The sequence below is a fragment of the Zingiber officinale genome, chromosome 3B (assembly GCF_018446385.1).
Source record: "Zingiber officinale cultivar Zhangliang chromosome 3B, Zo_v1.1, whole genome shotgun sequence".
In the NCBI taxonomy this organism is placed as follows: domain Eukaryota; kingdom Viridiplantae; phylum Streptophyta; class Magnoliopsida; order Zingiberales; family Zingiberaceae; genus Zingiber; species Zingiber officinale.
In genome coordinates, this window is record NC_055991.1 from 112,265,192 (window position 1) to 112,289,661 (window position 24,470).

Sequence of the window (24,470 nt, forward strand, 5' to 3'; positions counted from 1 at the left end):
TTGTCTTTGAGCGTCTACCTTTAATAACAGGGTCTTCAACAACAGTTTTAAACTATCTACGACAACGGTGAAAAATCGTTGTCTTTTTTAGATAAAAAATAAAAAAAATTAATACACAATTTTTCAATATTATAAATCATTCAAAATACTAAATTTCAAAATAAAATTTAATATACAATTTTCTAACATTCAAAAATAATATCTATAACATTTTGAAGAAATTTCATAAGCAACCAACAAAATTTCATAAGCAACCAACAAAATGATAACACTATTAAAACAAAGGTAGAACAATATAACACGAGATTTTCTAATCTGTTTTGACTGTTGAACTTTTGCTCCTAATCTGTTTCAAGGACCACAGCGCTGCTACGGTGCTCTTCATGTATAAGCTCTGCATATATTTAATCTCCTCCAACTCCGGAACCCTCCCACCTGATTGTGTCGGCTTTGGCACTCCATTTTGTCCGTCGCATTCTGCTGAAATTGACAGGTGGTTGCTGGGGAAGAGGTGGTCGAGCATAGCCACACACTCCTTCACGAGTTTGTATATATAGGAGATCAGTTGTAAAGAATGGCTACTGCAGCACCTTTTCGATGAAAGGCTGCCTGATAAGTGCTTCTGTTCTCTTGTCATACTTCTTCAGTATTTTCACTAGACCTGAATTCATCACAACAAGAATAATAAACCATATAAATGAGTGCACAAATTTAAAAAAAAAAAAAGAACCAGAAGAAAGGACAGAACAGTTAATCAATAACACTCAGATAATTGTAAACTATAATTAGGCTCTGATCATGACTATGCTAACATGAGTTTCCTTGTTAACAAATTGAGAAATAATTGTTTGGAGAAATTAACAAACAAGACATGTAATATCTAAAACAAATGGAAGAGTTTGATACCTAAATAAAATCAACCTTGTTCAGTCAATGTAAAATCAGTTAAACTGCATTGGTAGTAGGCAAATAACATAAAATTTTCTGTTGTGGAAGTTATAATGAGAGTGGATTGATTGTTTCACCAATGACAAGAGAAATATTACTGTGTGATTTGAAGAAGAAATCCAAACATCTATTCTGCTGAATGCTAATTTATCATAACCTAGCAAAACAAATTTACCAAGCTACTCCAACGCCCTTCTTAATCAATCTGATCAATTAGTAAACATGATTGTAGAATAAAATCCATAAATTGCCTCTGAAGCGAAAGTGCTAAGTTTATACTGGACTGAATGTAATTCATACACCATATGGATTGTTTGCAATGAAAATTACAAGCTCCAAAAAAAAACAAAGGTTTGGAACATAAAGGGATATCAATCCATCACAACTTAGATTGTTTGGAGGATCCACAGAAGTGTATTAATTTACATGTTAGAATACTGAAAATAAGCTACAGTGAAATCTTTAATGTGTACCATGGACTACATAAGAATAGATCAAGAAAAAGTTGAATTCTTACGGAAACCTACCCGTGTAGTTAATTACGTGATCTTCTCCTTAGCCTTTACTTTCCTTTGAACATTCTTCCTTGATAGTGATCTTCAAAATTATATTAATTGTCAAGATGCATGCTATAAAACTCTTCAAACAATCACTTAGATAAAGCACAAACAATCACTTTGTTTGTGCTTCAAGATCCTACAAAGATTGAATTGCACATGGCAAAGATGTCGTCAGCCTGCAAACTTCTCGCTTAAATCTATTTCCAAACATGAAATACTAGTAGCGATATTGAAACTAAGCATGTAATGAAACTAAGCATGGAATGTAACTTAGAGCATTAAAGAAAGCTAATCTACCCTAGCCTAATTGCATTCAAATGAAGAACAAAACTTATAGCAATTGCAAAAGATAAGACAAGCAAACATTAAGTGAAATAAAGTGCACGAATTTAAACCTACTGTTGGAAGAAACATTTTGTCGAACACCTTATGAGCATAAATCGAAATGACATGAGTACGTGCAAATCTAAAACAAGGGAGAACAACTCAATACAAGCATCAAACAATCAACTAAAAGAAACATCACTATCAATTCGAATCAAGTGAAGAAACTGCAACAAACAAAAGCTGTCCAGATCTGTTGAAGAATTGCTAATCGAACTTGAAGACTGCTGTGGAAGAAAAGGTGGAGCTGTGACTGGACAAATCTGGTCCGGATGAAGGAAGTAGTGCTGGAATTGAAGTCTGCTGTGCTGACCAAATCTGGAGAAGATGTTGCTGCTCGAACTCAGAACTCGGAGGAATGAAGTCGCCTGTTGAATCTGTTGCGAACCCTAGCCCGCGCGAGGAAGAAATGCCGCGAACACAGAGGACGTCGCGAACAGAGAGAAGACTGAGCGGTACAGGCAAAATTCCTTGGCTGCGGTGTGAATAGAAGAAGGAAGGAGATGGTGTCCGGCCGGCGGCGATGGTTGAGTGGAGGTGGCCGTCGGCCGTCGGTGAAGGAGAAGAAACGGCAGTCGCGTGAGAAGGAGCCGAACGGGAGAAGATGCGATGCCCCCCATCAGAAATGCTTGCTTTGTGGATTTATTCCCCCAAATCCGATCCGACGGTCCTGATCAACCCAGATCCGAAGGAGTGGCTGAGATCAAATTTGAGTGAACGTTCGAGATCAACTGAAACCCATTGAATGTTCCGGATGGCTAGATCAAGATGAGCGGCTCAGATCACGCCAGATCTACACAGATTGGCCAAAATCAACCAGAACTTGATGAACAATTAGAATTAATCAGATCTGAATCTTTCATTTAATTTGCTTCAGATTTGATCCAATGGCTCAAATTTCTTCAGATTGGACTTCTCATTGACTCAAGCTTTAGGTTCAATTTGGATCAACTTGAGCTCAATCCCTAGAAAATAAAAGTGCACAATTATAAGTAGAAATCCATAAAAATAGGAAGAATTATAACAAAACTCATAATATAAATCCAACTTAATAAACATGATAAAAATCAACAATTAATCATATGAAAGGATTAAAACATGAAAATTAAGGGTAGAAATAATGTATCAAAATGCTAATTATCAAGGGCTCGGGAGGTTATTGTGGCGGTGAGCTGGGACAGAGGAATAGGGCAATGCCAACACTAGAGTAAAGATCGGTTAGAGCAAACCTGGTTCAATCGTCGAAGCTGCGATGTGTAGAGAGGCGCCGCAGGAGGTTATATCTAGGGTTCAAACCCCTCTTAACCGGAGATCCACCAATGCAGGGTCGGCGACTCTAGGAGAAGAGAAATCTCCGGATGGACTCCAGTGATCAGTGGAGAAGAGCCTTAGCCGGCGGTGGACGCTTGGTGCTAGCGCGATCGATTTCCTCGTGGCTTCGGCGTCGGGGAAGAGCTAGGGCTCGGTGACGGCAGCTATGGTGTTGATCGGAGCAAGGCACGACTCAATGAGGCTTCAGCCGACGTTGAGTAACTCTTGGCTGGTGGTTATGTATGCGGGGAGAAGAAGTATCGCAGCGTCGATAGGCGGCGAGGATCAGCGTCGGGTTGGGAAGGAGGGGAAAGGGGAATCGGCAGTGGTGACCTAGCCTCACGCGAACAAAAAAACTCTTTGTTCGTGAGTTTTTTTTCGTGAAGTTAAAAAAAACTATTATTTTTTTGGGATTCAACAACATTCAATAGACAACAGTTTAATAAAACTGTTGTATATTATCATGTAAGTAACGCTAAAAGACAACAGTTTTTTAAAACCATTGTCTTTGACATACATTAGACAACAGTTTTTTAAAAATCATTGTCTTTGACATACATTAGACAACAATTTTTTAAAAACCGTTGTCATTTAAAAAAAATTATGGTGAGCAACAACGGTTTTCAATAAAATCGTTGTTAAATGACAAAAAGACAACAGTTTCTCGAAAAACTGTTGTCTATTAGGTGTGGTTAAATCTAAAATTTCTTGTAGTGAGACTAACACATTTTGCAGGGAAAAAGGAGCAAAAACCTTCTGATGAATAGTGTCTGAAGGTGCCTTCAAGCAGTGAAAGACGCCTTCATACTGTTCATCGAAGGCGCCTTTCATGGCTATGAAAGGCGCTTTCCACAAGATGAACTTTGGAGAAAGTCTCGGATAGAAGCCGGACTGTTTGGGATCAACTTTCTCAAGTTGGAGGTGTCTTCAATGGCTATGGAAGGCGTCATCCATGTCCTATATAAGGCAGTCTTGAAAAGGCTTTAAAAGAGAACACATATACGAGCTACTACGTGCCCATTTGAGGTTCCGACTGCTCCGAGCTCCTGCTACGACTCTGCTGAGAAGTCGTCGCGCCCAACGACTATTTTGAGGACTTCTGAACGCAACCAGCATATCGACATCAACACACGAACAAGCTACTTCAATCCCTTAGTGTCGGAAACATTTTATTATTGTACTTAAATTCTGAAAATGGGAAGTGTATTCTGTTACACTTCTTCGATCTTCCTTATATTCAATTTTCTCTTCCGAAGGTACCGGAAGAAACTTTTAGTAGATCATCCATCGATAGGTCTGTGCGACCTAGGTCTTGGAGTAGGAGTCGTCGAAGGCTCCAAACCAAGTAAACCGCTTGTGCTCTCATTGTGATTTTCCATTTTCTTATCTCTTTTTCCGCTACATATAATTTGATTTCAAAATAGAAAACCATTTTTTAAAAGACAGGTTCCCCTCTCACATGCATCTCGATCCAACACAAGGGAGATCAATGATGGTCGATTTTAGGAAAGGTGTCAAAGCATCTTTATAATCTGTCTTTTTCTGGAAATGCTTTGAGATTTATACACATACAAACAGTAAAACTATAAAAGGAGGTCTCCATCTACAGACACAAGTATGTGATACTATATAATTTTATACGCTCGTAGCTATTATTAATTCGACTATTCATCTACTTGACTTGATTACTAATTTGAGCATCGGAGGACCTGCATCTGGAACCTTTTTCTTGATTCGGTTGCTAATGCTCTTTGTGACACATAAAATAATATTAGAACCATCTTTTCCAGCCAACCATCTTTCCTACTTTTAGATAGGATCAATTATCAAAATAGAAAATAGTAATTAACAAATAACAAAAATTAAATTTATGATTAATGGTTGATCTTAAATATTTGCTATCCTGGATGATTTTTTTTTAGATGAATAAAAATTTAATATATTTAAATCCAGAAGAACTTCAATCTCTTTTCTTTAATAAATAAACGATAACGACAGCCGCAACAGTTCGCGACTCTTAGTTCGATTTTCAGTTATAACACATTATAGAAATTATTTTTATGGAATAAAAAATCTGGGACACTGGCTACGAGCGAGAAATTGTGTTTTCATATTTATCCGGTTAGAAATATATTAAGATTATTTAATAAATAAAACAAAGGGAAAATAAGATGCTTTATATAATATTTAATTTTAAAATAATAAATAATATGTAAATATTTGACGACAAGAGTAAATGATGTGCTTATTCAGAGATCATGAATGCAATGATATAAAGTTTTTACAAAAATCTGTTATCAATGATTTTTTTATTAAAACTTATTTATATAAACTTAAAATATAAAAAAAAATTAAAAATATGGATAGCCTCTATTTGGATGGAGTGAGAGAAGGTTCATTAACTGAAAGGGAAAGGAGAGGAAGTGAGGGAAAATAAAATACTTAACTTCTCCTTATTTGGGAGGGAGGGAAGGGAAATGAACATTAAATAGATAAAGTTACAAAAATACTTTTACTTTTAAAATTAGTTATTTTTCATAATATTAATATTTATTTTATAAATATAAATTAGATATTTTTAATAATAAAATTAATTTTGTATATTATCATTTAAAATAGTTATTTTTTAATAAAAAATTAATTTTTTTATACTATTTATAACAAAACAATGAATTACCAATAATTAAGTAATTAAACCTCTTAAATTTTGAGGACAAAAATAGTTTTTCCCTTTAATTCAGTTAGAAGACGTGTCGGATCACTTTCTCTAATAATCTGACAACGAGCGAGCTGTGAAGAATGTGAGGAAATTAGACTTCGAAGATATAGCAAAATTAGAAATTGGAATATTTCTTAAACTATTAAAAACATGGATAAAATTGGAATAAAAAATCTTTTGTTTTCCCTTCCCCTTCCTTACACCCCAATTTAGGGTGTAAGAAAATCTCTTTTTCCATGGATAATGAAGGTTAAATCTTACCCTTCCTTACCTTTCCTTCTCTTTCCTCACTACTTCCCAAACAAAGTTCAAAGTTCTTGTTCCCCTTATTTCTCATTCCTTCCCCTTCTCTCACCTCCTCCCAAACAGACCTTAAGAGTTTGATATTTCCTAAAAAAAAATTAAAATTATCAATATTTTTTAATTAAATTATAAATGATTAAATTTTTATTTTTTCACTTTAGTTTAGTTATATTCAATTTGATTTAAATAAGAAAAAAATGATATTTAAAGCTATAGATAAAAATAAATAATAAAACAACTATTTTTTTATCTTATTTAGTCCATTCGATTCAATTCAGTTTAAGTCAAAATAAATATATTTTTTATTTTAATTTAAGATTATAATTGGCGGAAGGATATTTATATTTTAGAAAAGAAATTTGACATGATTTAGAAATTTTTAAAATTTGAGTGCGTCCTTTAATAAATTACCAAAAAAAAAATTGACAGATTTATTTATTTTCTTTTTTTTAATCCTTTCCTTATTTATCTCCGAATGCGGAATTTGTTGCACCTTTTAGAAAAGTTAAAATTAGAATCCATTTAACATTGCAAGGAAATTTAAAATTTATTTCATTTATTTCTTTACATAATTAATTTAAGTACCTAAGATAAAAACACGCACCTTAAAATAGTAAACTAATCTACAAAACAGCAATCTTGCCATTTTAAATATTTTTAGTTCACACCTCCAATAGGAATCAATTAAATAATGAATTAAAAAGATTTGGTGTCATCTTAGCCACTATAAATTAAATGTGTTGTTGCAATCATTTCAATTCAAGTATTTGAGAGTAGAAGGTAGAAGGAGATAAAAGAAGCCATGAAAGTCATGAGGTTATGTATCTTGTTGATGGCAATGTCAATGCTACCGTCCATGATAGCAAAAAAGCATTGGGCCTACGATGCCCATGCCACATTCTACGGCGACATGTCCGGTGCTGAAACTATGAGTGAGTTTTGCGATCTTAGTCGATCTTTATGTTTGATAGAGAAATATTTATTTATTTCTAAAGTTTTTAAAGCCTTCTTTTCCATTTGATCTATTTGTTCACTCTTGAAATCTAGTTAACACACTGTAAATTATCAAATGTTGGGGTTGAAATTAAATATTTTGGAGAAGTTGAGGAGCAAAGTGAAATTAATAAAAAAAAATGTTGTAATTTGTCGTGCACGTGACAGAGGGTGCGTGCGGGTACGGCGATCTGTTTAAGGATGGGTACGGCCTGCGTACGGCGGCGCTGAGCACGGCGCTGTTCGAGGACGGCGCGGCCTGTGGCGCGTGCTACGAGATCGAGTGCGTGAACTCGCCAAAGTGGTGCGCCCCGAGGCGCCGCATCTCCATCACCGCCACCAACTTTTGCCCGCCCAACCCGGCGCTGCCCAACGACGCCGGCGGGTGGTGCAACCCACCGCGGAAGCACTTCGACCTCTCCATGCCCATGTTCGTGGAGATCACCAAGGACTACCACGCCGGGATCGTCCCCGTACGCTACCGCCGCGTCCCCTGCTTCAAGCGCGGCGGCGTCCGGTTCGAGCTGAAAGGGAACCCCCATTTCCTGTTGGTGCTGGTGTACAACGTGGCCGGCGCTGGCGACGTGAGGGCGGTGCGAGTGAAGGGGGAGAGGACGGAATGGATGTGGATGCAGAGGAACTGGGGACAGAACTGGCACCTCCACGGGCAGCCGCAACTGGTAGGGCAGGCGCTGTCCTTCCGGGTCACTGTCAGCAAACACAGGTCGGTGAGTTCTGACAACGTCGCGCCGGCGCATTGGCAGTTCGGGCAGACCGTGGAGGGCAAGCAGTTCTAAGATATATGTCATTATCATAAAAATCAATATTTAAGTTTCAACAAAACACAGACGAGAGGACAGAGTCAGTGCAACTATTGTCATAAATTGGCAAAATATATATATATATATATATATATATATATATATATATATATATATATATATATATATATATATTTTACGACTTATAAAATCTATTGTCATAAATTAGCACTTATGGCATACAAATAATGATCAGAAAAGTAGCTATATATATATTTTTCAATTATAATTAATCATTCTTTTTACGACTTTTTACTTGAAAAACAAGGACGGTGATATTTCTTTATTTATCAAAATAAACATCTTAATTTTAAAATTATTAAAAAGAATATCAAAAATAATATTACTCTCTTTCCATCTCTCGTTAATCTCTTAAATCTCAGGTTATTTTTCAATATATGAGCCAAAAAATATTTGACTCAGACTGGACTTGATATGGAAAATATCAAACTCAGACTGGGCGTGATATGAAAAATTTAAGGCCCACTCTCGACCTATCTAATAAATCGATCCACTCTCGACCTATCTAATAAATCGATCGAGTATATATTCCCGTACGGGATAAGTAAGTCAGATGGAATATAATCATTTTATAAAAAATCTTCAACCTATATGACAGATTATGTGACTATATACTCCTAAGTATAGTAAATAGGCTAAATATTACATATAAGTCTTTCATAATGAATTTTTAGGTTACATGATGAATCAATCGGTCATATATTCTCGAACAAAATAAATAAGCCGAATATAAGTCTTTCATAATGAATTTCCAAACTATATAATGAATCGATCGACCATGTACTACTGAATGAAATAAGATAGGATGAATATACTACCCACAATTCATGTGTTTTGATCAACTTGTTGAAGGTTTAAAGTCTCTGCTGGCTACCCCTTAAGAGAGCTTCGATCAATCATATACTACTGAACGAAATAAGATATGATGAATATAATACCCACAATTCGTATGTTTTGATCAATTTGATGAAAGTTTAAAGTATCCGGTCACCTCTTAAGAGAGCATACTTTTTAGGGTGTGTTTGGTTCAAGTTATCATGTATAACCTTAGTTATGTGATTACCAAGTAATCACATAATCAAGTTATGGGGAATAAAGCATAATCAAATGTTGTTTGGTTCAACCTAAGTAATGCAACAAAAATTTATTTGTTTGGAGGTTTTAATGAATAACCTAATTTAATATTTTACTATATTACCCTTAGTTACAAAACCAACCATATATATATTTTAAACTCTACGTTTTTTTATTTTTTTTCTTTTTCATGTTTTTCTTTATTTTTATGTTTTTTTATTCTTTTATTTCTTTTCATTTTTTTATTTTTATATATTTTTCCATTTTTATTTTAATTTTTAAATTTTTTTCCCCATTTTTTTATTTATTTTTTTAAAATTTTTAAAGTTTTTTAAATTTTTTTATGTTTTTTTATTATTTTACATTTTTTTTAAAAAAATTTATGTTTTTAAATTTTTTAATGTTTTTTTCCTGTTTTTTATTTTTTATATATTTTTTAAATTTTTTTATGTTTTTATTATTTTTTACTTTTTGAATTTTTTTACATTTTTTTTCTATTTTCCTATTTTTAATATATTTTTTTCCCTTTTTATTATTTTTAATTTTTTTAATGTTTTTTCTATTTTTTTAATGTTTTTAACATTTTTATTTTTTCCTTTTTTTATCATATTTTACTCTTATTCGAGGGTATTTTGGGTAAAAAAAATTTGTTAACCCCGGAATCAAGAAAAACCTCAGTTTTCCGAGGTTTTCTGATTCTTAGTTGCATGCCCCTTTTGCTAACGTGTCGGGGATGGAATATTACTCAGAAATCATCGATTACCTAAACCAAAAAGGATTTTCGTTGATAACCTTGGATGGATAACCAAGGTTATCAAGGATAACCTCCAACCAAACGCACCCTTAATGTCGTCGATTGACTGAGAATGTTTAAAGTCTCCGGTCGGCCCCTAAGAGAGTCTGTCTGGTCACCCCTTAAGGTCGCCGATCAACAGAGAAAGTTTAAAGTCTTCGGTCGCCCCTTAAGAGAGCCTGTCTCGTCACCCCTTAAGGTCGTCGATCGATTGATAAGGTTTAAAGTCTCTGGTCGCCCCTTAAGAAAGCCTGTCTGGTCATCCCTTAAGGTTGTCGATCGATTAAGAAGGTTTAAAGTCTTCGGTCACCCCTTAAGAGAGCATGTCTGATCACCCCTTAAGGTCGTAGATCGACTGAGAAGATTTAAAGTCTCCGATCACCCCTTAAGATAGCCTGTCTGGTCTTCTCTTAAGATCGTCGATCGACTAAGAAGGTTTAAACTTTTCGATCACCCCTTAAGAGAGTCTGTTTGGTCACCTCTTAAGGTCGTCGATCGACTGTTGAGGGAGAACCAATCCATTCGCTCGGGAAAATATACGAAGTTTATAATTATCATTTCCTGCATCCTTTGTTAATCCTACAAAAAGTTGAGTAACACACATGAATAGATTATAAGCATATTTGTTAGGTTCTGTAAGGTTGTAAATGATTAGCACTCCAAGGCCACTCGAGATTCCTTCCATTTGTGTCTTGAAGATAATAAGAGCATGAAGCGAGTTTTTGTATCACCCTGTAAGATCCTCCCCCATTGCGGTTCCAGTTTATTAACATCCCCGATCGGCTTGATACACCTCCAAAGTAGATCACCTACTTGAAAAAAAATTGGGAATGACCATTTTGTTATAATTTTGTCTCATTCTCTGGCGGTAAGATACAAGCTGAGTCACCGCCTTGTCCTGCACCTCTATTATATCAAGCTTCATAAGGAGTCGTTCTGCATGACCTTCATCATACAAACGTCTTCAATCGGATTCAACTCTGACTTCAATTGGGACGACTATCTCACCACCATATACTAAATGAACAGGAGGTATTCCCGTTGATTCTGGGGGGGATCATACGATATGCTCATAATGCACTAGGTAACTTATTTATCCAACTACCACCAACATGATTTAATTTAATTTTAAGCCCTCTGATAATCTCTCTATTAGTTACTTCAGCTTGACCATTGCTCTATGGATATGCTATAGAGGTGAAAGCATGTGTAATACCATATTCCAAGCACCACTCCCTAATCCTCTTGCCTTGAAATTATCTTCCATTATCAGAAACTAATTTGTGTGGAATACCAAATCTATAAATAATATGTTGCCACAGAAACTTAATAACTGCTGGTTCAAATTATCTTCCATTATCAGAAACTAATTTATGTGGAATACCAAATCTACAAATAATATGTTGCTACAGAAACTTAATAACTGCTGGTTCAGTAATCCTAGACAATGGCTCAGCTTTCATCCATTTTGAAAAAACAATCCACAACCACTAATAAAAACTTCCTCTGAGCAGGTGCCATAAGAAATATTCCCACTATATCCATCCCCCATTGATCGAAGGGACAAGATACAATAGAAGTCTTCAACAATTCAGTGGGGTGATGAGGAATATTCTGATATTTTTGACAAGACAAACATATTCTTACAAGATGAGCAGCATCTGCTTGTAAGATGAGCCAAAAATATCCAGCTAATAATATTTTTATAGCAAGAGATCGTCCTCCCACATGACTACAATAAGAACCTTGATGCACTTCATGTAGAATATACTGCACATCATCTGGTCCGATACACTTAAGTAGGGGACTAGAAAAATCCCTTTTATATAATTGATCACCCACCATGGTATATCGACTGGCTCTTTTCTTAAATACACATGCTTGTTCTCTGTTAGCTGGAAAAATACCTTGCTGTAAGAATATAATGATTGATGCCCTCCAATCATCTTGTATTTCCACATCAGCCTGTCGCTCAATACAAGATACCAATACTGTTTGTTCCACATACCTATTTAAGTTCCAGGGTATTATGGAAGAAGTCAGTTTAACTAATTCATCTGCTATTTGATTATCCAATCGAGCAATCTTCTATATGCTCACTTCTTGGAACTCAACCTTCAACTTATCGAATGCTTCTGCATATAATTTGAGCCGCTCACTACTAATCTTAAAATTGCCTGTTAACTGTTGTGCTGCTAACTGAGAATTGGAATAGATCAAAATCCAAGTGGCCCCTATGTGCCTTACAGCTTGCAGTCCTGCTATTAACGCTTCATATTCTGCTTCATTATTAATAGCTTTGTAATTTAATCAAATGGATAGTTGTATTCGATCTTCCCTTAGTGATATAAGAAGAATTTCTATTCCACTACCTTGTTGAGTGGAAGACCCATCAGCATATATTCTCCAAGTTTCCTCTACTTTCGGACCTTGTACTTCTGTTATAAAATCGGCTAGGGCTTGGGCTTTGATTGCTGCTCGGGATTGATACTGTATATCATACTCACTAAGTTTAGTTATCCATTTAATCAATCGTCCGGACGCCTCCGGGTTAATGTGTAGTCGACCTAAAATACTATTAGTTAGTACTATGATTGGATGTGATAAGAAGTAAGGGTGTAATTTCAGAGCGTCTAGAATCAATCCGTAAGCTAATTTCTCGAGTGCAGTATAGCGGCACTCAGCTCCCTTTAATAAGTGACTTAAGAAATACACAAATTGTTGTTCTTTCCCCTCTTGTCTCACTAAAACTGAGCCAACAGTATGCTCATTAGCCGACAGATAAAACCACAAAGTCTCCCCCACTATTGCTTTAGCTAATACAGGCAGAGTAGACAAATAATATTTTAACTCTTCAAACGTCTTATCACAATCTTCGTCCCACTAGAATTTGGTAGCTCGACGGAGTATTTTGAAGAAAGGAATACTTCAATTGGTCAATCGAGAGATAAAGCATGATAGAGCAGTGATCCTGCTAGTTAACCATGTTGGACCCTATGGTTGTTTTGATGTGATCAACAAAGTTGGGTTAAGTCCTGCTTGTTATCTGATTCCTGTGTCTAAGTGTGCAGGAGCTTAGGAGCGTAGGAAGTCTAGCAGAAGACGCAGCTAACGAGAAGGACGACACGGGAAGGGAGCCAACGGGCTTGGTGCGTCCGAAGGACGAGAGAGCTGTGGAAGAGTACACCGGTGGATGAGAAGAACGTGTGCGGTGTTCGATGGACGAGAAGCCGGGTCGGAAGCCTGCTCGAGGAGAAGGTCGAAAATTGGGCTCGGGTGAGCCCTATTTCGGTTGGCCGCAATCACCCAAGCGATCAGAACTTCGGAAGCCTTCATGAAGATGAAGAAAAGTTGAAGAAGCCATTGAAGGCGCCCTCAATGTTGAAGGCACCCTAAACGTTGAAGGTGCCTTCAACACTGATGAAGGCGCCTCCAACATTGAAGGCGCCTTCAGCTTGGTCAACTCGACCGTTTGCGCGGATAAAGTTGTATCCACTCACCTCGGCTAGAGGCATCCTCAACCCTGTTGGAGGCACCCTCAAGGCTCGAGATAAGTTTTCCAGGAGCTATATAAAGGCTCCTGGAGCTAGGAAATAGATATTCAACTATGTAACAATTTCCTAGCAACTTCTGAGCACTCTTAGTGTGTAAAAAGGCTTCTCTGCCTACAGTGAAGGAGACATTCTAGTGGAGTTGTTCGACTGCCTTGGATTAACAACCCCCTAGGTTGTAACTAAGTTAAAATTCTTGTCTCTCTTTTATTACTGCTATTTTAGATTTTATTGTTGCTATTTATTTTTTGAGTTGAAAAGCCTTGAGCAGGGTATTCTTTATTTGCAGGCAATTCATTCCTCCCCTCTTGTCGGCCCTGTTGTACCTACAAGTGGTATCAGAGCCAGATCGCTTCAGAAGGGCTGACCGTCGACTGAAGCACAAGGATCAAGATGATGGCCGAAACAAGCATTCATCCCCCGAAATTTGACGGAGACTTCGCTACATGGAAATGTCGAATGGAGGTATTCTTCAAAACAGAGTTTGACATTCTTCTAATTATGAAATATAGTTTTGCAGCCCCTAAAGATAAGGAAGAATACAACTGGGCGAAGAAGGAGCAAGCCGATTTCGTGGCCAACGGAAAGGTTGAGTTCCATCTGCTCAGGGTTCTGCCGCCTCAGGAGGTAAGTCGGATCGGAAATTACGACTCCGCCAAAAACCACTGGGAGAAAATCCTGGAGCTCCACGAAGGCACTTTAAAAGAAAAATTAGCAAGGCGGGACATCCTCCGGACGCAGCTAACAAATCTCCGGATGAACAACGGTGAGAAGGTAGCACAACTCCAAGAGAGAATCAAAGAGCTAATAACTCAGCTAAATAACCTCAGAGAATCGGTAACAAACCGAGTCTCCAAAATAGGTGTCCTTAGTAGATGCATACTACATCTCTAAGGACTTTGAGGTAAGTACTTTAGAAAATATGTTTTCTACATTCAAACTTCATGAGTCTCGAATTGCAGAGCCTAAACAAGTAGAGAAGTCAAATCTTAATATTGCCCTACAAGCCGAAAAGGACAATCCTGACTCTAAAACGTCGATCGATGAAACTGAAGCGACACTATTGGTAAGGAAGTTAAATAAGTTTATTAAAATTAACAAATTTAGATCGCAGTCAAGAAAATATCAACGCAACAAAAGGACGGTCCGATGTTTCAACTGCAATGAGGAAGGACACATTAAGGATGACTGCCCCAAATTAAAGAAAAATGACAAATCTAAAAAACTGACGTCCTCTAAACGCAAGAGTCTAAAGGCTACATGGGATGGATCTGCATCCTCCGAGTCTGAAGTGGAAGCCTTCTCGGGATTAGCACTGATGGTCAACCATCAAATAGTAGAAGATGAGACCAACTCAGAAATGAGCATAGATGAAGGGGGAGGATCATCAGAAGAAGAAAGCTGCGATGAAGGGGGAGCATCAAAAATAGAGGTAAGTGAGGTACATAATCTGACTCCAAAGCAGTCCTTTCAATTCATAAAAGTTCTCACTAAAGACTTAGTTAAATTAGAAAAGGAGAATAATGAGTTGAAGTTAAACTTAGCAAAAGCATGTCCACTAGAAATGTACGATAATTTAAAATTAGAGAATGAGAAATTGAAAAATTGAAAAATGATTATGCATGCTTAAATAAATTTCCAAAATCAAAACTCAAGTTATATGGAAAATTAAACTGGTACATTAGAAAACATCAGGGACAATTTAGGAAAATTCCCGAAACTTATGTACCCCCTAAGTTCTTGATTAATCCAGTAGGAAGGAACCTTTACTGGGTTCCAAAATCTTTTGTAGACTAAATTTTTTTTGAGTTAAAGCTTTTAGCGAGAAAATTAAACGTTAAAATGTTTTTATGAGACTTTGTCTAAGGAAGTGATTGTTGCTCCAATAACCAAGAAGGCCTAGTGCCTCGCCACGACCTGGAAGCCAAAAAATTGAAATAAAATGTTTAATTAACTTTCTAGTAAAGCATTAAAATTAGAATTAAATAATGCTTTAAAAAGTTTTTCAAACATTTTTTAAAAATTTTTAAAAATATTTTTATACTTAGAAAAATGTTTCATGCATAAAATTTTTACTTAGAAAAATTCTCAAAATAGTTTAAAAATTAGCTAAGTTAAAATTTTCTTCTACTTAGAAATATTTCAAAAATAGTTATGTTTGTAAAATCTTTTAAAAAAATTTTAGCAATTATTTTGAAACTGATTTATTTTAAAATCTTATTTAAATTTTTTTTTTACTTAGAAATTATTTTGAAAATGATTTCTTTTAAAACTTGAACTTTTCCTTAGAAAACTTCTACTTGAAAATTATGATCCCATTTTTTTGTTGTGATCAAAGGGGGAGAGATAGGAACAAGTGTAGGGAGAGTTAAGAATTAAAAATTCCTTTTATTAGTGTTGCAAATTCTATAATTACAATTTTATGCTTAAACTATTAGTTTAGTAATTTCTATAAATTACTTTTTGTTGATTTTTCCCTAACTTGAACTTGGGTTGATGCACATCAGAAAGCGAGAGATTGTTGGACCCCATGGTTGTTTTGATGTGATCAACCAAGTTGGGTTAGGTCTTGCTTGTTATCTGATCTCTGTGTCTAAGTGTGCAGGAGCTTAGGAGCACAGGAAGTCGAGCGGAAGATGCAGCTAGCGAGAATGACGACACGGGAAAGGAGCCGACAGGATCGATGAGTCCGAAGGACGAGAGAGCTACGAAAGAGTACACCGATGGACAAGAAGAACGTGCGCGGTGTTCGAGGGATGAGAAGCCGGGTTGGAAGCCTGCTCGAGGAGAAGACCAGAAATTGGGTTCGAGTGAGCTCTATTTCAGTTGGTCGCAATCACTCAAGCGATCGAAACTTCGAAAGCCTTCGTGAAGATGAAGAAAAGCTGAAGAAGCCATTGGAGGCGCCCTCAACAGTGTTGAAGGCACCCTAAACGTTGAAGGCGCCTTCAACACTAATGAAGGCGCATCCAACATTGAAGGCACCTTCAACACTAATGAAGGCGCCTCCAACATTGAAGGTTCCTTCAATGTTGTTGAAGGCGCCTTTAAACTGGTCAACTCGACCGTTTGTGCGCGGATAAAGTTTTATCCGCTCACCTCAACTGGAAACGCCCTCAACCCCATTGGAGGCGCGCCCTTAAGGCTTGAGATAAGTTTTCCAGGAGCTATATAAAGGCCCCTGGAGCTAGGGCATAGATATTCAACTCTGTAACAATTTCCTAGCAACTTCTAAGCACTCTTAGTGTGTAAAAAGGCTTCTCTGCCTACAATAAAGGAGACATTCTAGTGGAGCTGTTCGACTGCCTTGGATTAACAACCCCCTGGGTTGTAACCAAGTTAAAATTCCTATCTCTCTTTTATTTATGCTATTTTAGATTTTATTGTTGCTATTATTTTTTGAGTTGAAAAGTCTTGAGGAGGGTATTCTTTATTTGCAGGCAATTCACCCCTCTCCTCTTGCCGGCCCCACTGCACCTACAAACCTTTGTACCTCCTTCATATTGCGTGGTGGAGCCATATCTTGGAGCGCTCATACTAGTCACCATGTATCCCAAGAATTTTCCACTTTTAGTTCCTAATAAACACTTACAGGGGTTGAGCTTAAGTCCATACTGCCTCAGAGTTCTACAAGTTTCTTCTATATCCGTACATAAATCCGAGGCTCACAGAGATTTGATAAGTATATCATCTACATAAACTTCTAAATTTCTCCCGATTTACTTTTGAAAGACTTTATTCATAAGTCTTTGATAAGTAGCCCCTGCATTCTTTAGTCCAAAAGGTATGACATTCTAACAATAAATACCCTCGGCAGTTATAAAACTAATCTTTTCTTGATCCTCCTTAGTGAGCGGGGCGATGATATCCCTGATAAGCATCCAGCATGCAAATAAACTCACATCCAGCAGTAGAATCCACCACTTGGTCGATGCGAGATAAGGGATAATAATCCTTTGGGAAAGCTTTATTGAGATCTCGGAAGTCTATGCATACTCGCCATTTGTTTCCAGACTTGGAGACCAGGACAACATTGGCAACTAGCTAGGGAATTGCACCTCTTGAATGTAACCTACTCCAGTAGCTTATCCACCTCTTCTTTTTCTTGATCGGCTAGGCATCAGGATATACATGAAGTGTGTACTCCATAACTATAGGGGACACTCCCGTCACTTCCTTGGGCATCTAGGCAAACACATCACTATTGCGTATCAAATATTGTATCAGCCTGGTCTTGAGTTCAGGTTCCAGATCCGACGCTATGTGAGTAACAGCTTTCGATCGACCAACTTGAATCTGCACCTCATCCTTTTCTTCATACACCAGGGCGGGAGGCCTTCCTGAATGGCAATGACTTCTATTCTCTAGATTTTTCGGGCGGTATTGATCTCTGCCTTGACCATCTCCACATAGCACTTGCATGCTACTAGTTGATCTCCTTTAACCTCCCCTACTTGATCATCTACAAGAAATTTTATCTTCTGGCAAAAAGTTGAAACGACTACCCTGAACTCATTTAAGGTCGGTTGACCCAGGATGACATTATATGTAGAGGGCGCGCCCATCACCATAAAATACGACCGGCGCATCCTCATTAGGGGCTCCTCCCCCAGAGATATAGTCAATTTTATTTAACATAATGGTTGAACTTCATTTACCGTAAACCCATATAGAGGAGTTACCATGGGTTGAAGCTCGCTCGGATCTATGTGCAACTGATCAAAAGCTTGTTTGAAAATAATATTAACTGAACTACCAATATCAATAAAGGTATGAGAAATATTATAGTTGGCTATAATAGCCTTGATTATTAATGCATCATCATGGGACATTTCTATCCCATCCAAATCTCTGAGCCCAAAACTAATTTATAGCCCAGCGGCCTTCTCTGCACTACATCCGACAGCATGAATCTCTAGACACCGAACATGCGACTTCCTTGCATGGTTAGAGTCACTAACCATTGGTAATCTAGGTATCATGTTAATATTACCCCGAGCAACATTACTACGATTTTCTTCTTGTCTAACAAATGTTGTTTCTTGTTGCATCTAACTGGACACTTGTGCTTGCTCGACCGGGAGCGGTAATACTCTTGACTGTGTCTGGCGTCTCTATATTCAAGCTTGAGTGGATTGTTTTGCCATGAATACTATCGATGATTTGGGGCTGGGGAATGTTAGCAATATCAAAAGTTACCGGCCTGCTCATTTCTCAGAGTATAACAATTTTCTATGCTATAAGTATTTGTTTGATGATATGTGCACCATCTTTGTGAACCTTCCTGAGGAACTCCCACATGTTGCATAGCTTAAGGTCGTGGTTCAGGCTGACGATGTCGAGGACCTACATAGGCCCTCTGGGTGGCTGAACAGGCACTATTGTATGCTCTGTCTTGGGAGCAGGAATAGGAGTAACAACTTTCTTCCTCTGAGCGACTTGGGCTTATTCCACATTAATGAACTCAGTTACTCATTCAATCAATAGAATGAAGTTAGTGGGAGGATTTTTTATCAGATCTTTAAAGAAATCGTTATTATTAAGTTCTGGAGAAAAGATACTTACCAAGATCTCCGTAGTAGCTGTAGGAACATCTATGGCTACTTGATTAAATCTCTTAATATAGGATCTGATGCTTTCTTTAGGCCTCTGTTTAATTGAAAAGAGACTCCAAGGGGTTTTATGGTACCGCCGATTGCTAGAGAAATGATGAAAAAATATCTTACAAAAATTCTTAAAGCGGCAGATAAAGTTGCTTAACAACCGCTTAAACCATCTCTGAGTTGCTCCTTCGAATGTAGTGAGGAACATCCGACACTTGATATCATCAGTAAATTGTTGAAGGAGAACAACATTTTTAAATTTGAGAAGATAATTCTTGGGATTGGTCGTCCCCGAGTATTCTCCAATATTTAAATTTTGATAATGCTTCGGCAGAGGATCATCCAACACTCGTTGAGAGAATAAAGTAACGATCCTCTCAAAAGAGCTATCGCTAGCTACGATATTCCCTTTACACTTATCCTGTATAGGTGATTCTCTAAAAAATTCTTGGGGAGTTTCCTTTCATCCCCCTTGTTCAAAAGGTGCATGAAGAAATACTCAAGGACGTTGGGTTGGGGAGAGAGGAGTAGGAAGCAAGCAAGAAGGATCATCCTTCTCACCTCCTTTTTCCTTTTGATAAGCAGTTGTTGATATCGCCAGATTTGGGGCCATTGGCAATGTACCGCCAGTATTAGCTTGTTGTTGCTGTTGCAATAGCTTCTGCACTTTGGCGTTAATGAGTAGATCCAGATCTTCCTACGTCAAGGGTATGGTGTTAAGTTTTCCAACTTCTTCCATCTCGTAGCTTCAAATCTAGGTGAATGTTTCCATAGACGGCACCAAATTTGATCTTGTCTGAAATATGCGAGAAGGTGTGTTGGTTCCGATGAATGGTGGTTTCGAGGAAGATGAACTCCTAAAGATCCGGAAGAGCTTCTCAATGATCCTGCGCACAACGAGATAAGCAAACAAAGAGTTAGTGACCTAAGACCGGGGTGGGAATCCTTGGCTAGGCCCTCCGACGCTCATGTCAGTTCTCTCTCTTGAAGGTGGAAGAAGAAGAAGAAGAAGTATAGTAAGGAAAGTACGAAAAAGTAGAGTTTTAGATGCTAGAGTTTGTGAGCCTCATCCTACCTCACCAACGGAGAGGATTTCCTTTCTTATACTACCTCACATAACCTCCGCAATCGTGAGGTAGTCCCCGGTTTGTTAGAGTTTATTAGAAGATGAAGTACCACTTTAGGCTTCATACAATAATCCTTCAAGGAATCTTTTTTGTACCCCAGATGTACCTTTTTTGGCATTTATGACTCATATTCATGATAAAATATGAATAGGAACATGTTCCCGTAACTGAAGAAATTTTTAGAGAATATTTTCCATCAAATTTGCCAAGCTGTCATAAAGTTGTTCACTACTTATACGCTATCTTCTGTTAAATATGTCTCAATCGGTCATTCAAGCTGGTCGTATATATATTAAGAATATCTTCTGTTGAGCATGTTTCGACCAATAATATACTATAAGATTTATAAGGTTGAGTGCCTTTAAGCTTCGACCGGGGTTTGTTCATCTGAACGCATATGGGCATACTTGTGCTCGCTTAGCCTTCACTCAGTTGGAAATATACTGCAAGCTATATAAAGCTAAGTACCTTTAAGCTCAGTCGGGCTTTACCCGACTGAGCGCATATAAGCACACTTGTGGTCACTTAGCCTTCACTCGACCGGTAGTACACGAAAAGCTATATAAGGCTAAGTGCCTGTAAGCTCGGTCGGGCTTTGCCAAGCCGAGCGCATATAAACACACTTGTGCTCGTTCAACCTTCACTCAGCCAGTAGTACACTAAAAGCTATATAAGGCTAAGTGACTATAAATTCAATCGAGCTTTGCCAGGCCAAGCACATATAAGCACAATTGTGTTCATTCAGCCTTCACTCGGCCGGTAATATACTATACTCTATATAAGTCTAAGTGCCTTTAAGCTCGGTCGGACTTTGCTCAGTCGAGCTCATATAAGCACACTTGTGTTCACTCGGCCAAGCGCATATAAGCACACTTGCGTTCACTCAGCCTTCACTCGACCGATAGTATACTATAAGATATATAAGGTTAAGTACCTGTAAGCTCGGTTGGCTTTGCCCGACCGAGCGCATATAAGCACATTTGTGCTCACTCAGCCTTCACTCGGCCAATAGTACACTAAAAGCTATATAAAGCTAAGTGCCTGTAAGCTAAGTCGAGCTTTGCTCGGCCGAGCGCATATAAGCACACTTGCGTTCTCTCAGCCTTTACTCGGCCGATAATATAATATAAGCTATATAAGGCTAAGTGCCTTTAAGTTCGGTCGAGTTTTGCTCGACTGAGCGCATATAAACACATTGGTGCTTGCTCGACCTTCACTCAGTCTGTAATACACTAAAAGATATATAAGGCTAAGTGTCTTTAAGTTCGATTAGACTTTGCTCAACTGAGCGCAATCAGAGATCCCTTTATTCGGTCGGCCTTTACCCTACATATTTTCGACCAACTATGCCCCTGCTTCTTCTCATCCTTGTCCTCCATTTCGAGGAGCAGACTTATTATAACCCATATCATATATTTTTTTCAATTATAATGAATTATTCTTTTTATGACTTTTTACCAAAAAAGAGCGACAATGTTTCCTTATTTACCAAAAGAAGCACCCTAGTTTTAAAACTACCAAAAGGAGTACAGAAAAAAGTATTATTCTCTTCCTACCACTCCCACCAACCTCCTAAATCCCATGCTATTTTTCAATGCATGGGCCTGATATGGGAAAATATTAGGCCCAGTGTGGACCTGATATAGAAAATATCAGTCTCATGCTGGCCTGATATTGGACCATATCAGGTCCACCGTGGGCCTGATATGGGATCATATCAGGCCCAACGGTGGGCCTAATATGGGAACATATCAGACCCTTTTTAATCCTAGAAAGAGGGGAAGCATTGAAAAACTGCGAGAGAGGGGGATTTAAAAAGTTGGCGGGAGGGGTAGGAAGGGAATAATACTATTTTTTGTATTCGTTTTGATAGTTTTAAAACTAGGGTGCTCTTTTGGGTAAGTAAAGAAACGTGGCCGCTCCTTTTAGTAAAAAGTCGTTCTTTTTAGTAAACACATAACAAGTAACAAATATAGAGGCAAAGGAAGCATAACATTCCTAATGTTGGATGAGAGAAAAAGTGAACATAAAACTCATAGATCGCCATTTCTTGAATCGAAATATTGAGGGAAAGAAATAGAATCATATGTGATACGGTGTGTAATAGGCAAACAAAGTTAAGGTGATATGGCGGTCAAAATTAAGGTGGCATGACAGTCAAAATTAGGACGACGTGACAGTAAAAGTCGGGATAGGAGCATACTTCCTAGTTAGCTTCGTGAGTGGCCCAACATTAAGGCTCTTGGGTCTAGCTTAATTGAATAACAAGCCATATGGGAAAGGGCTAATCGGTCATGATGAAATACCGACCGGGCCTAAAGCACTCAACATCATAAATCTCTATGTACGCCTAATCGGATAAAAGATCAGCCAGACCTAAAGCACTCAACATCATAAATCTCTATATACGCCCGACCAGATGAAAGACCGACCGGGCCTAAAGCACTCAACATCATAAATCTATATGTACACCTGTCCGGTTTACATACCGGTCATGCTTAAAGCACTCATCATCATAAAGCTCTATGTGCGCCCGACCGGATGAAAGACTGATCGGGCCTAAAGTAGTCGGCATCATAAATCTCTATGTGTGTCAGACTGGATGAAAGACCGGCCGAGCCTAAAGCAGTCAGCATCATAAATCTCTCCGTGTACATCCGACCCAAATCTTTCCATATATGTTCGAACGGATAAGGTCGGTCATATTCGAGGAGGTTAACCTCATAAGGCACTTCATGTACAGTCGGTCATAAGACCGACCGGAGTTAAGAAACTTAGTTGCATACTTATTGTTGAATGAATCTTCAATACCTGCAGTTTGTCAGAGTGTTACCTAAGCATATTTCTAGCATGCTTAACGTATCATATGAATCTCTGATCGGATTTATGACAACATTCAATACATAACAGAACAGCTCAATGCAAGGATAAGCATAAGGACGGTTAGCCTTGTTAGTCGGCCGAGATATATTCAGTAAACAAGCAGCAGACAACATTTTAATAACCTATCCGAGTTGTCGGGGAATATTCCTTTAGAACCTCCTTCAGAAGCTATCATGTTTCCTATTGGGCAACCATTTATGGCACCATACTCTTGTAACAGCTTTATCAAAGGTCTAAGCCAGAAATGACAAAAGAGGTACATCTATGGGTAGATAAAAGATTTCTCAAATACTTATTACACAACAAACTAACAAACTCCTATACATGATGCCACCTCATGATCACAGAAGTTATGAGAGGTGGTATAGAAAGGGATCCTCTCTTTTGGCAAGGTACGCAATCTACATCATTTGAGCTCTATTCTCGAGCGAGCACCTCTCTGTTCTTGATTCCTCTGTCCAAGACTATATTAACTTGAGTGTCGGAGAGCCTTGACAGGGATCCTCTTCCATAGTCTTTGGTCACTAACTCTCTGTTGGATCGTCGGCATGTGCGCAGGATCGCAAGAAAGCTTCACCAAAAAGGAAAAAGTCTTGCTTCAGTCAAACAGTGCGCCATCTCTACAGCTCTCAGATAGGATCAATATGCTAGACTACAATTAATGCACATCATTTGACATCCATATAGTTGCAAAGTTAAGGTAATAAATCAAATTATTACATGATTCAGCCACAAATCCATTCACTATATACAGGCATCAAACACCACCTAAAATTGTTTTTGTTTGGCCTGTAACCACTTTGACTCTAGTCGGTTTGTTCTTGGAAGAACAAAGAATGGTGATGGTTCTAGCACTAGCATTTACGTGAACCAATCTTCTAGAAGAAGGTTAACAAACAGGTTTAAGCCTTCCAAAACTGCTCGAATGATGATAGATTTTGGCAAATCATAGAGAATTTACATGCTCTCTCACTTTACTAACTTACTCTAGTTTTGGTACTCTCCTACAAAGAGTAAGCCATTAACTATCTCAAGCAAGCTACTTGTCTTGGATAGAGCAGAAGAGTGATGAGACTTAAAACTAAGCAAGTAACTGATTCAATCTCACAAGCCGGTTTGATGGAATAGCAGGAGCATTGTGTTTCTTCGAGTTTCTTTGTGGTTGAATATGAGAGATTGATTCATTTCTGCATTACAATTACTCATGGGTACCTCTCTTTACCACATGTGCAGCAACAACTCCATCTTGAGGGTTTGAATTTGATCTTGTTGAGTTTGCTGACAAACCTATGATATCCTCCTTTGATATAGTAGATCCATTTGTTAGATTTACGCGAAGATGTAGCATGATCGGATTCAGGGTTACACGATGAGGCATT

The 24,470-nt window shown here is 37.9% G+C and overlaps 1 protein-coding gene and 1 long non-coding RNA gene across 2 annotated transcripts; one reads left to right on the forward strand and one right to left on the reverse strand.

Moving 5' to 3' along the window:
- Positions 1-221: 221 nt before the first annotated feature.
- On the reverse strand, positions 222-2,577 carry LOC121967309. Its single transcript, XR_006107697.1, has 2 exons — positions 1,476-2,577; positions 222-661 (listed from the first exon to the last, which is right to left on the reverse strand). It is a non-coding gene; the product is annotated as an uncharacterized LOC121967309 (long non-coding RNA).
- A 4,480-nt stretch (positions 2,578-7,057) lies between these two features.
- Positions 7,058-8,015, forward strand: LOC121968521 (expansin-A3-like). The gene is made up of 2 exons (XM_042518856.1): positions 7,058-7,157; positions 7,387-8,015. The coding sequence occupies exons 1-2, from the start codon at positions 7,058-7,060 to the stop codon at positions 8,013-8,015; spliced, it is 729 nt and encodes a 242-aa protein (XP_042374790.1).
- Positions 8,016-24,470: the final 16,455 nt, after the last annotated feature.

What these genes read in the sequence shown, in the direction of transcription:
- LOC121968521 (XM_042518856.1), top strand. Translation starts at nt 7,058, where the DNA reads ATGGCAATGTCAATGCTACCGTCCATGATAGCAAAAAAGCATTGGGCC. An exon ending in GTCCGGTGCTGAAACTATGA is followed by an intron (nt 7,158 to 7,386) that starts GTGAGTTTTGCG and finishes TGCACGTGACAG; the next exon opens with AGGGTGCGTGCGGGTACGGC.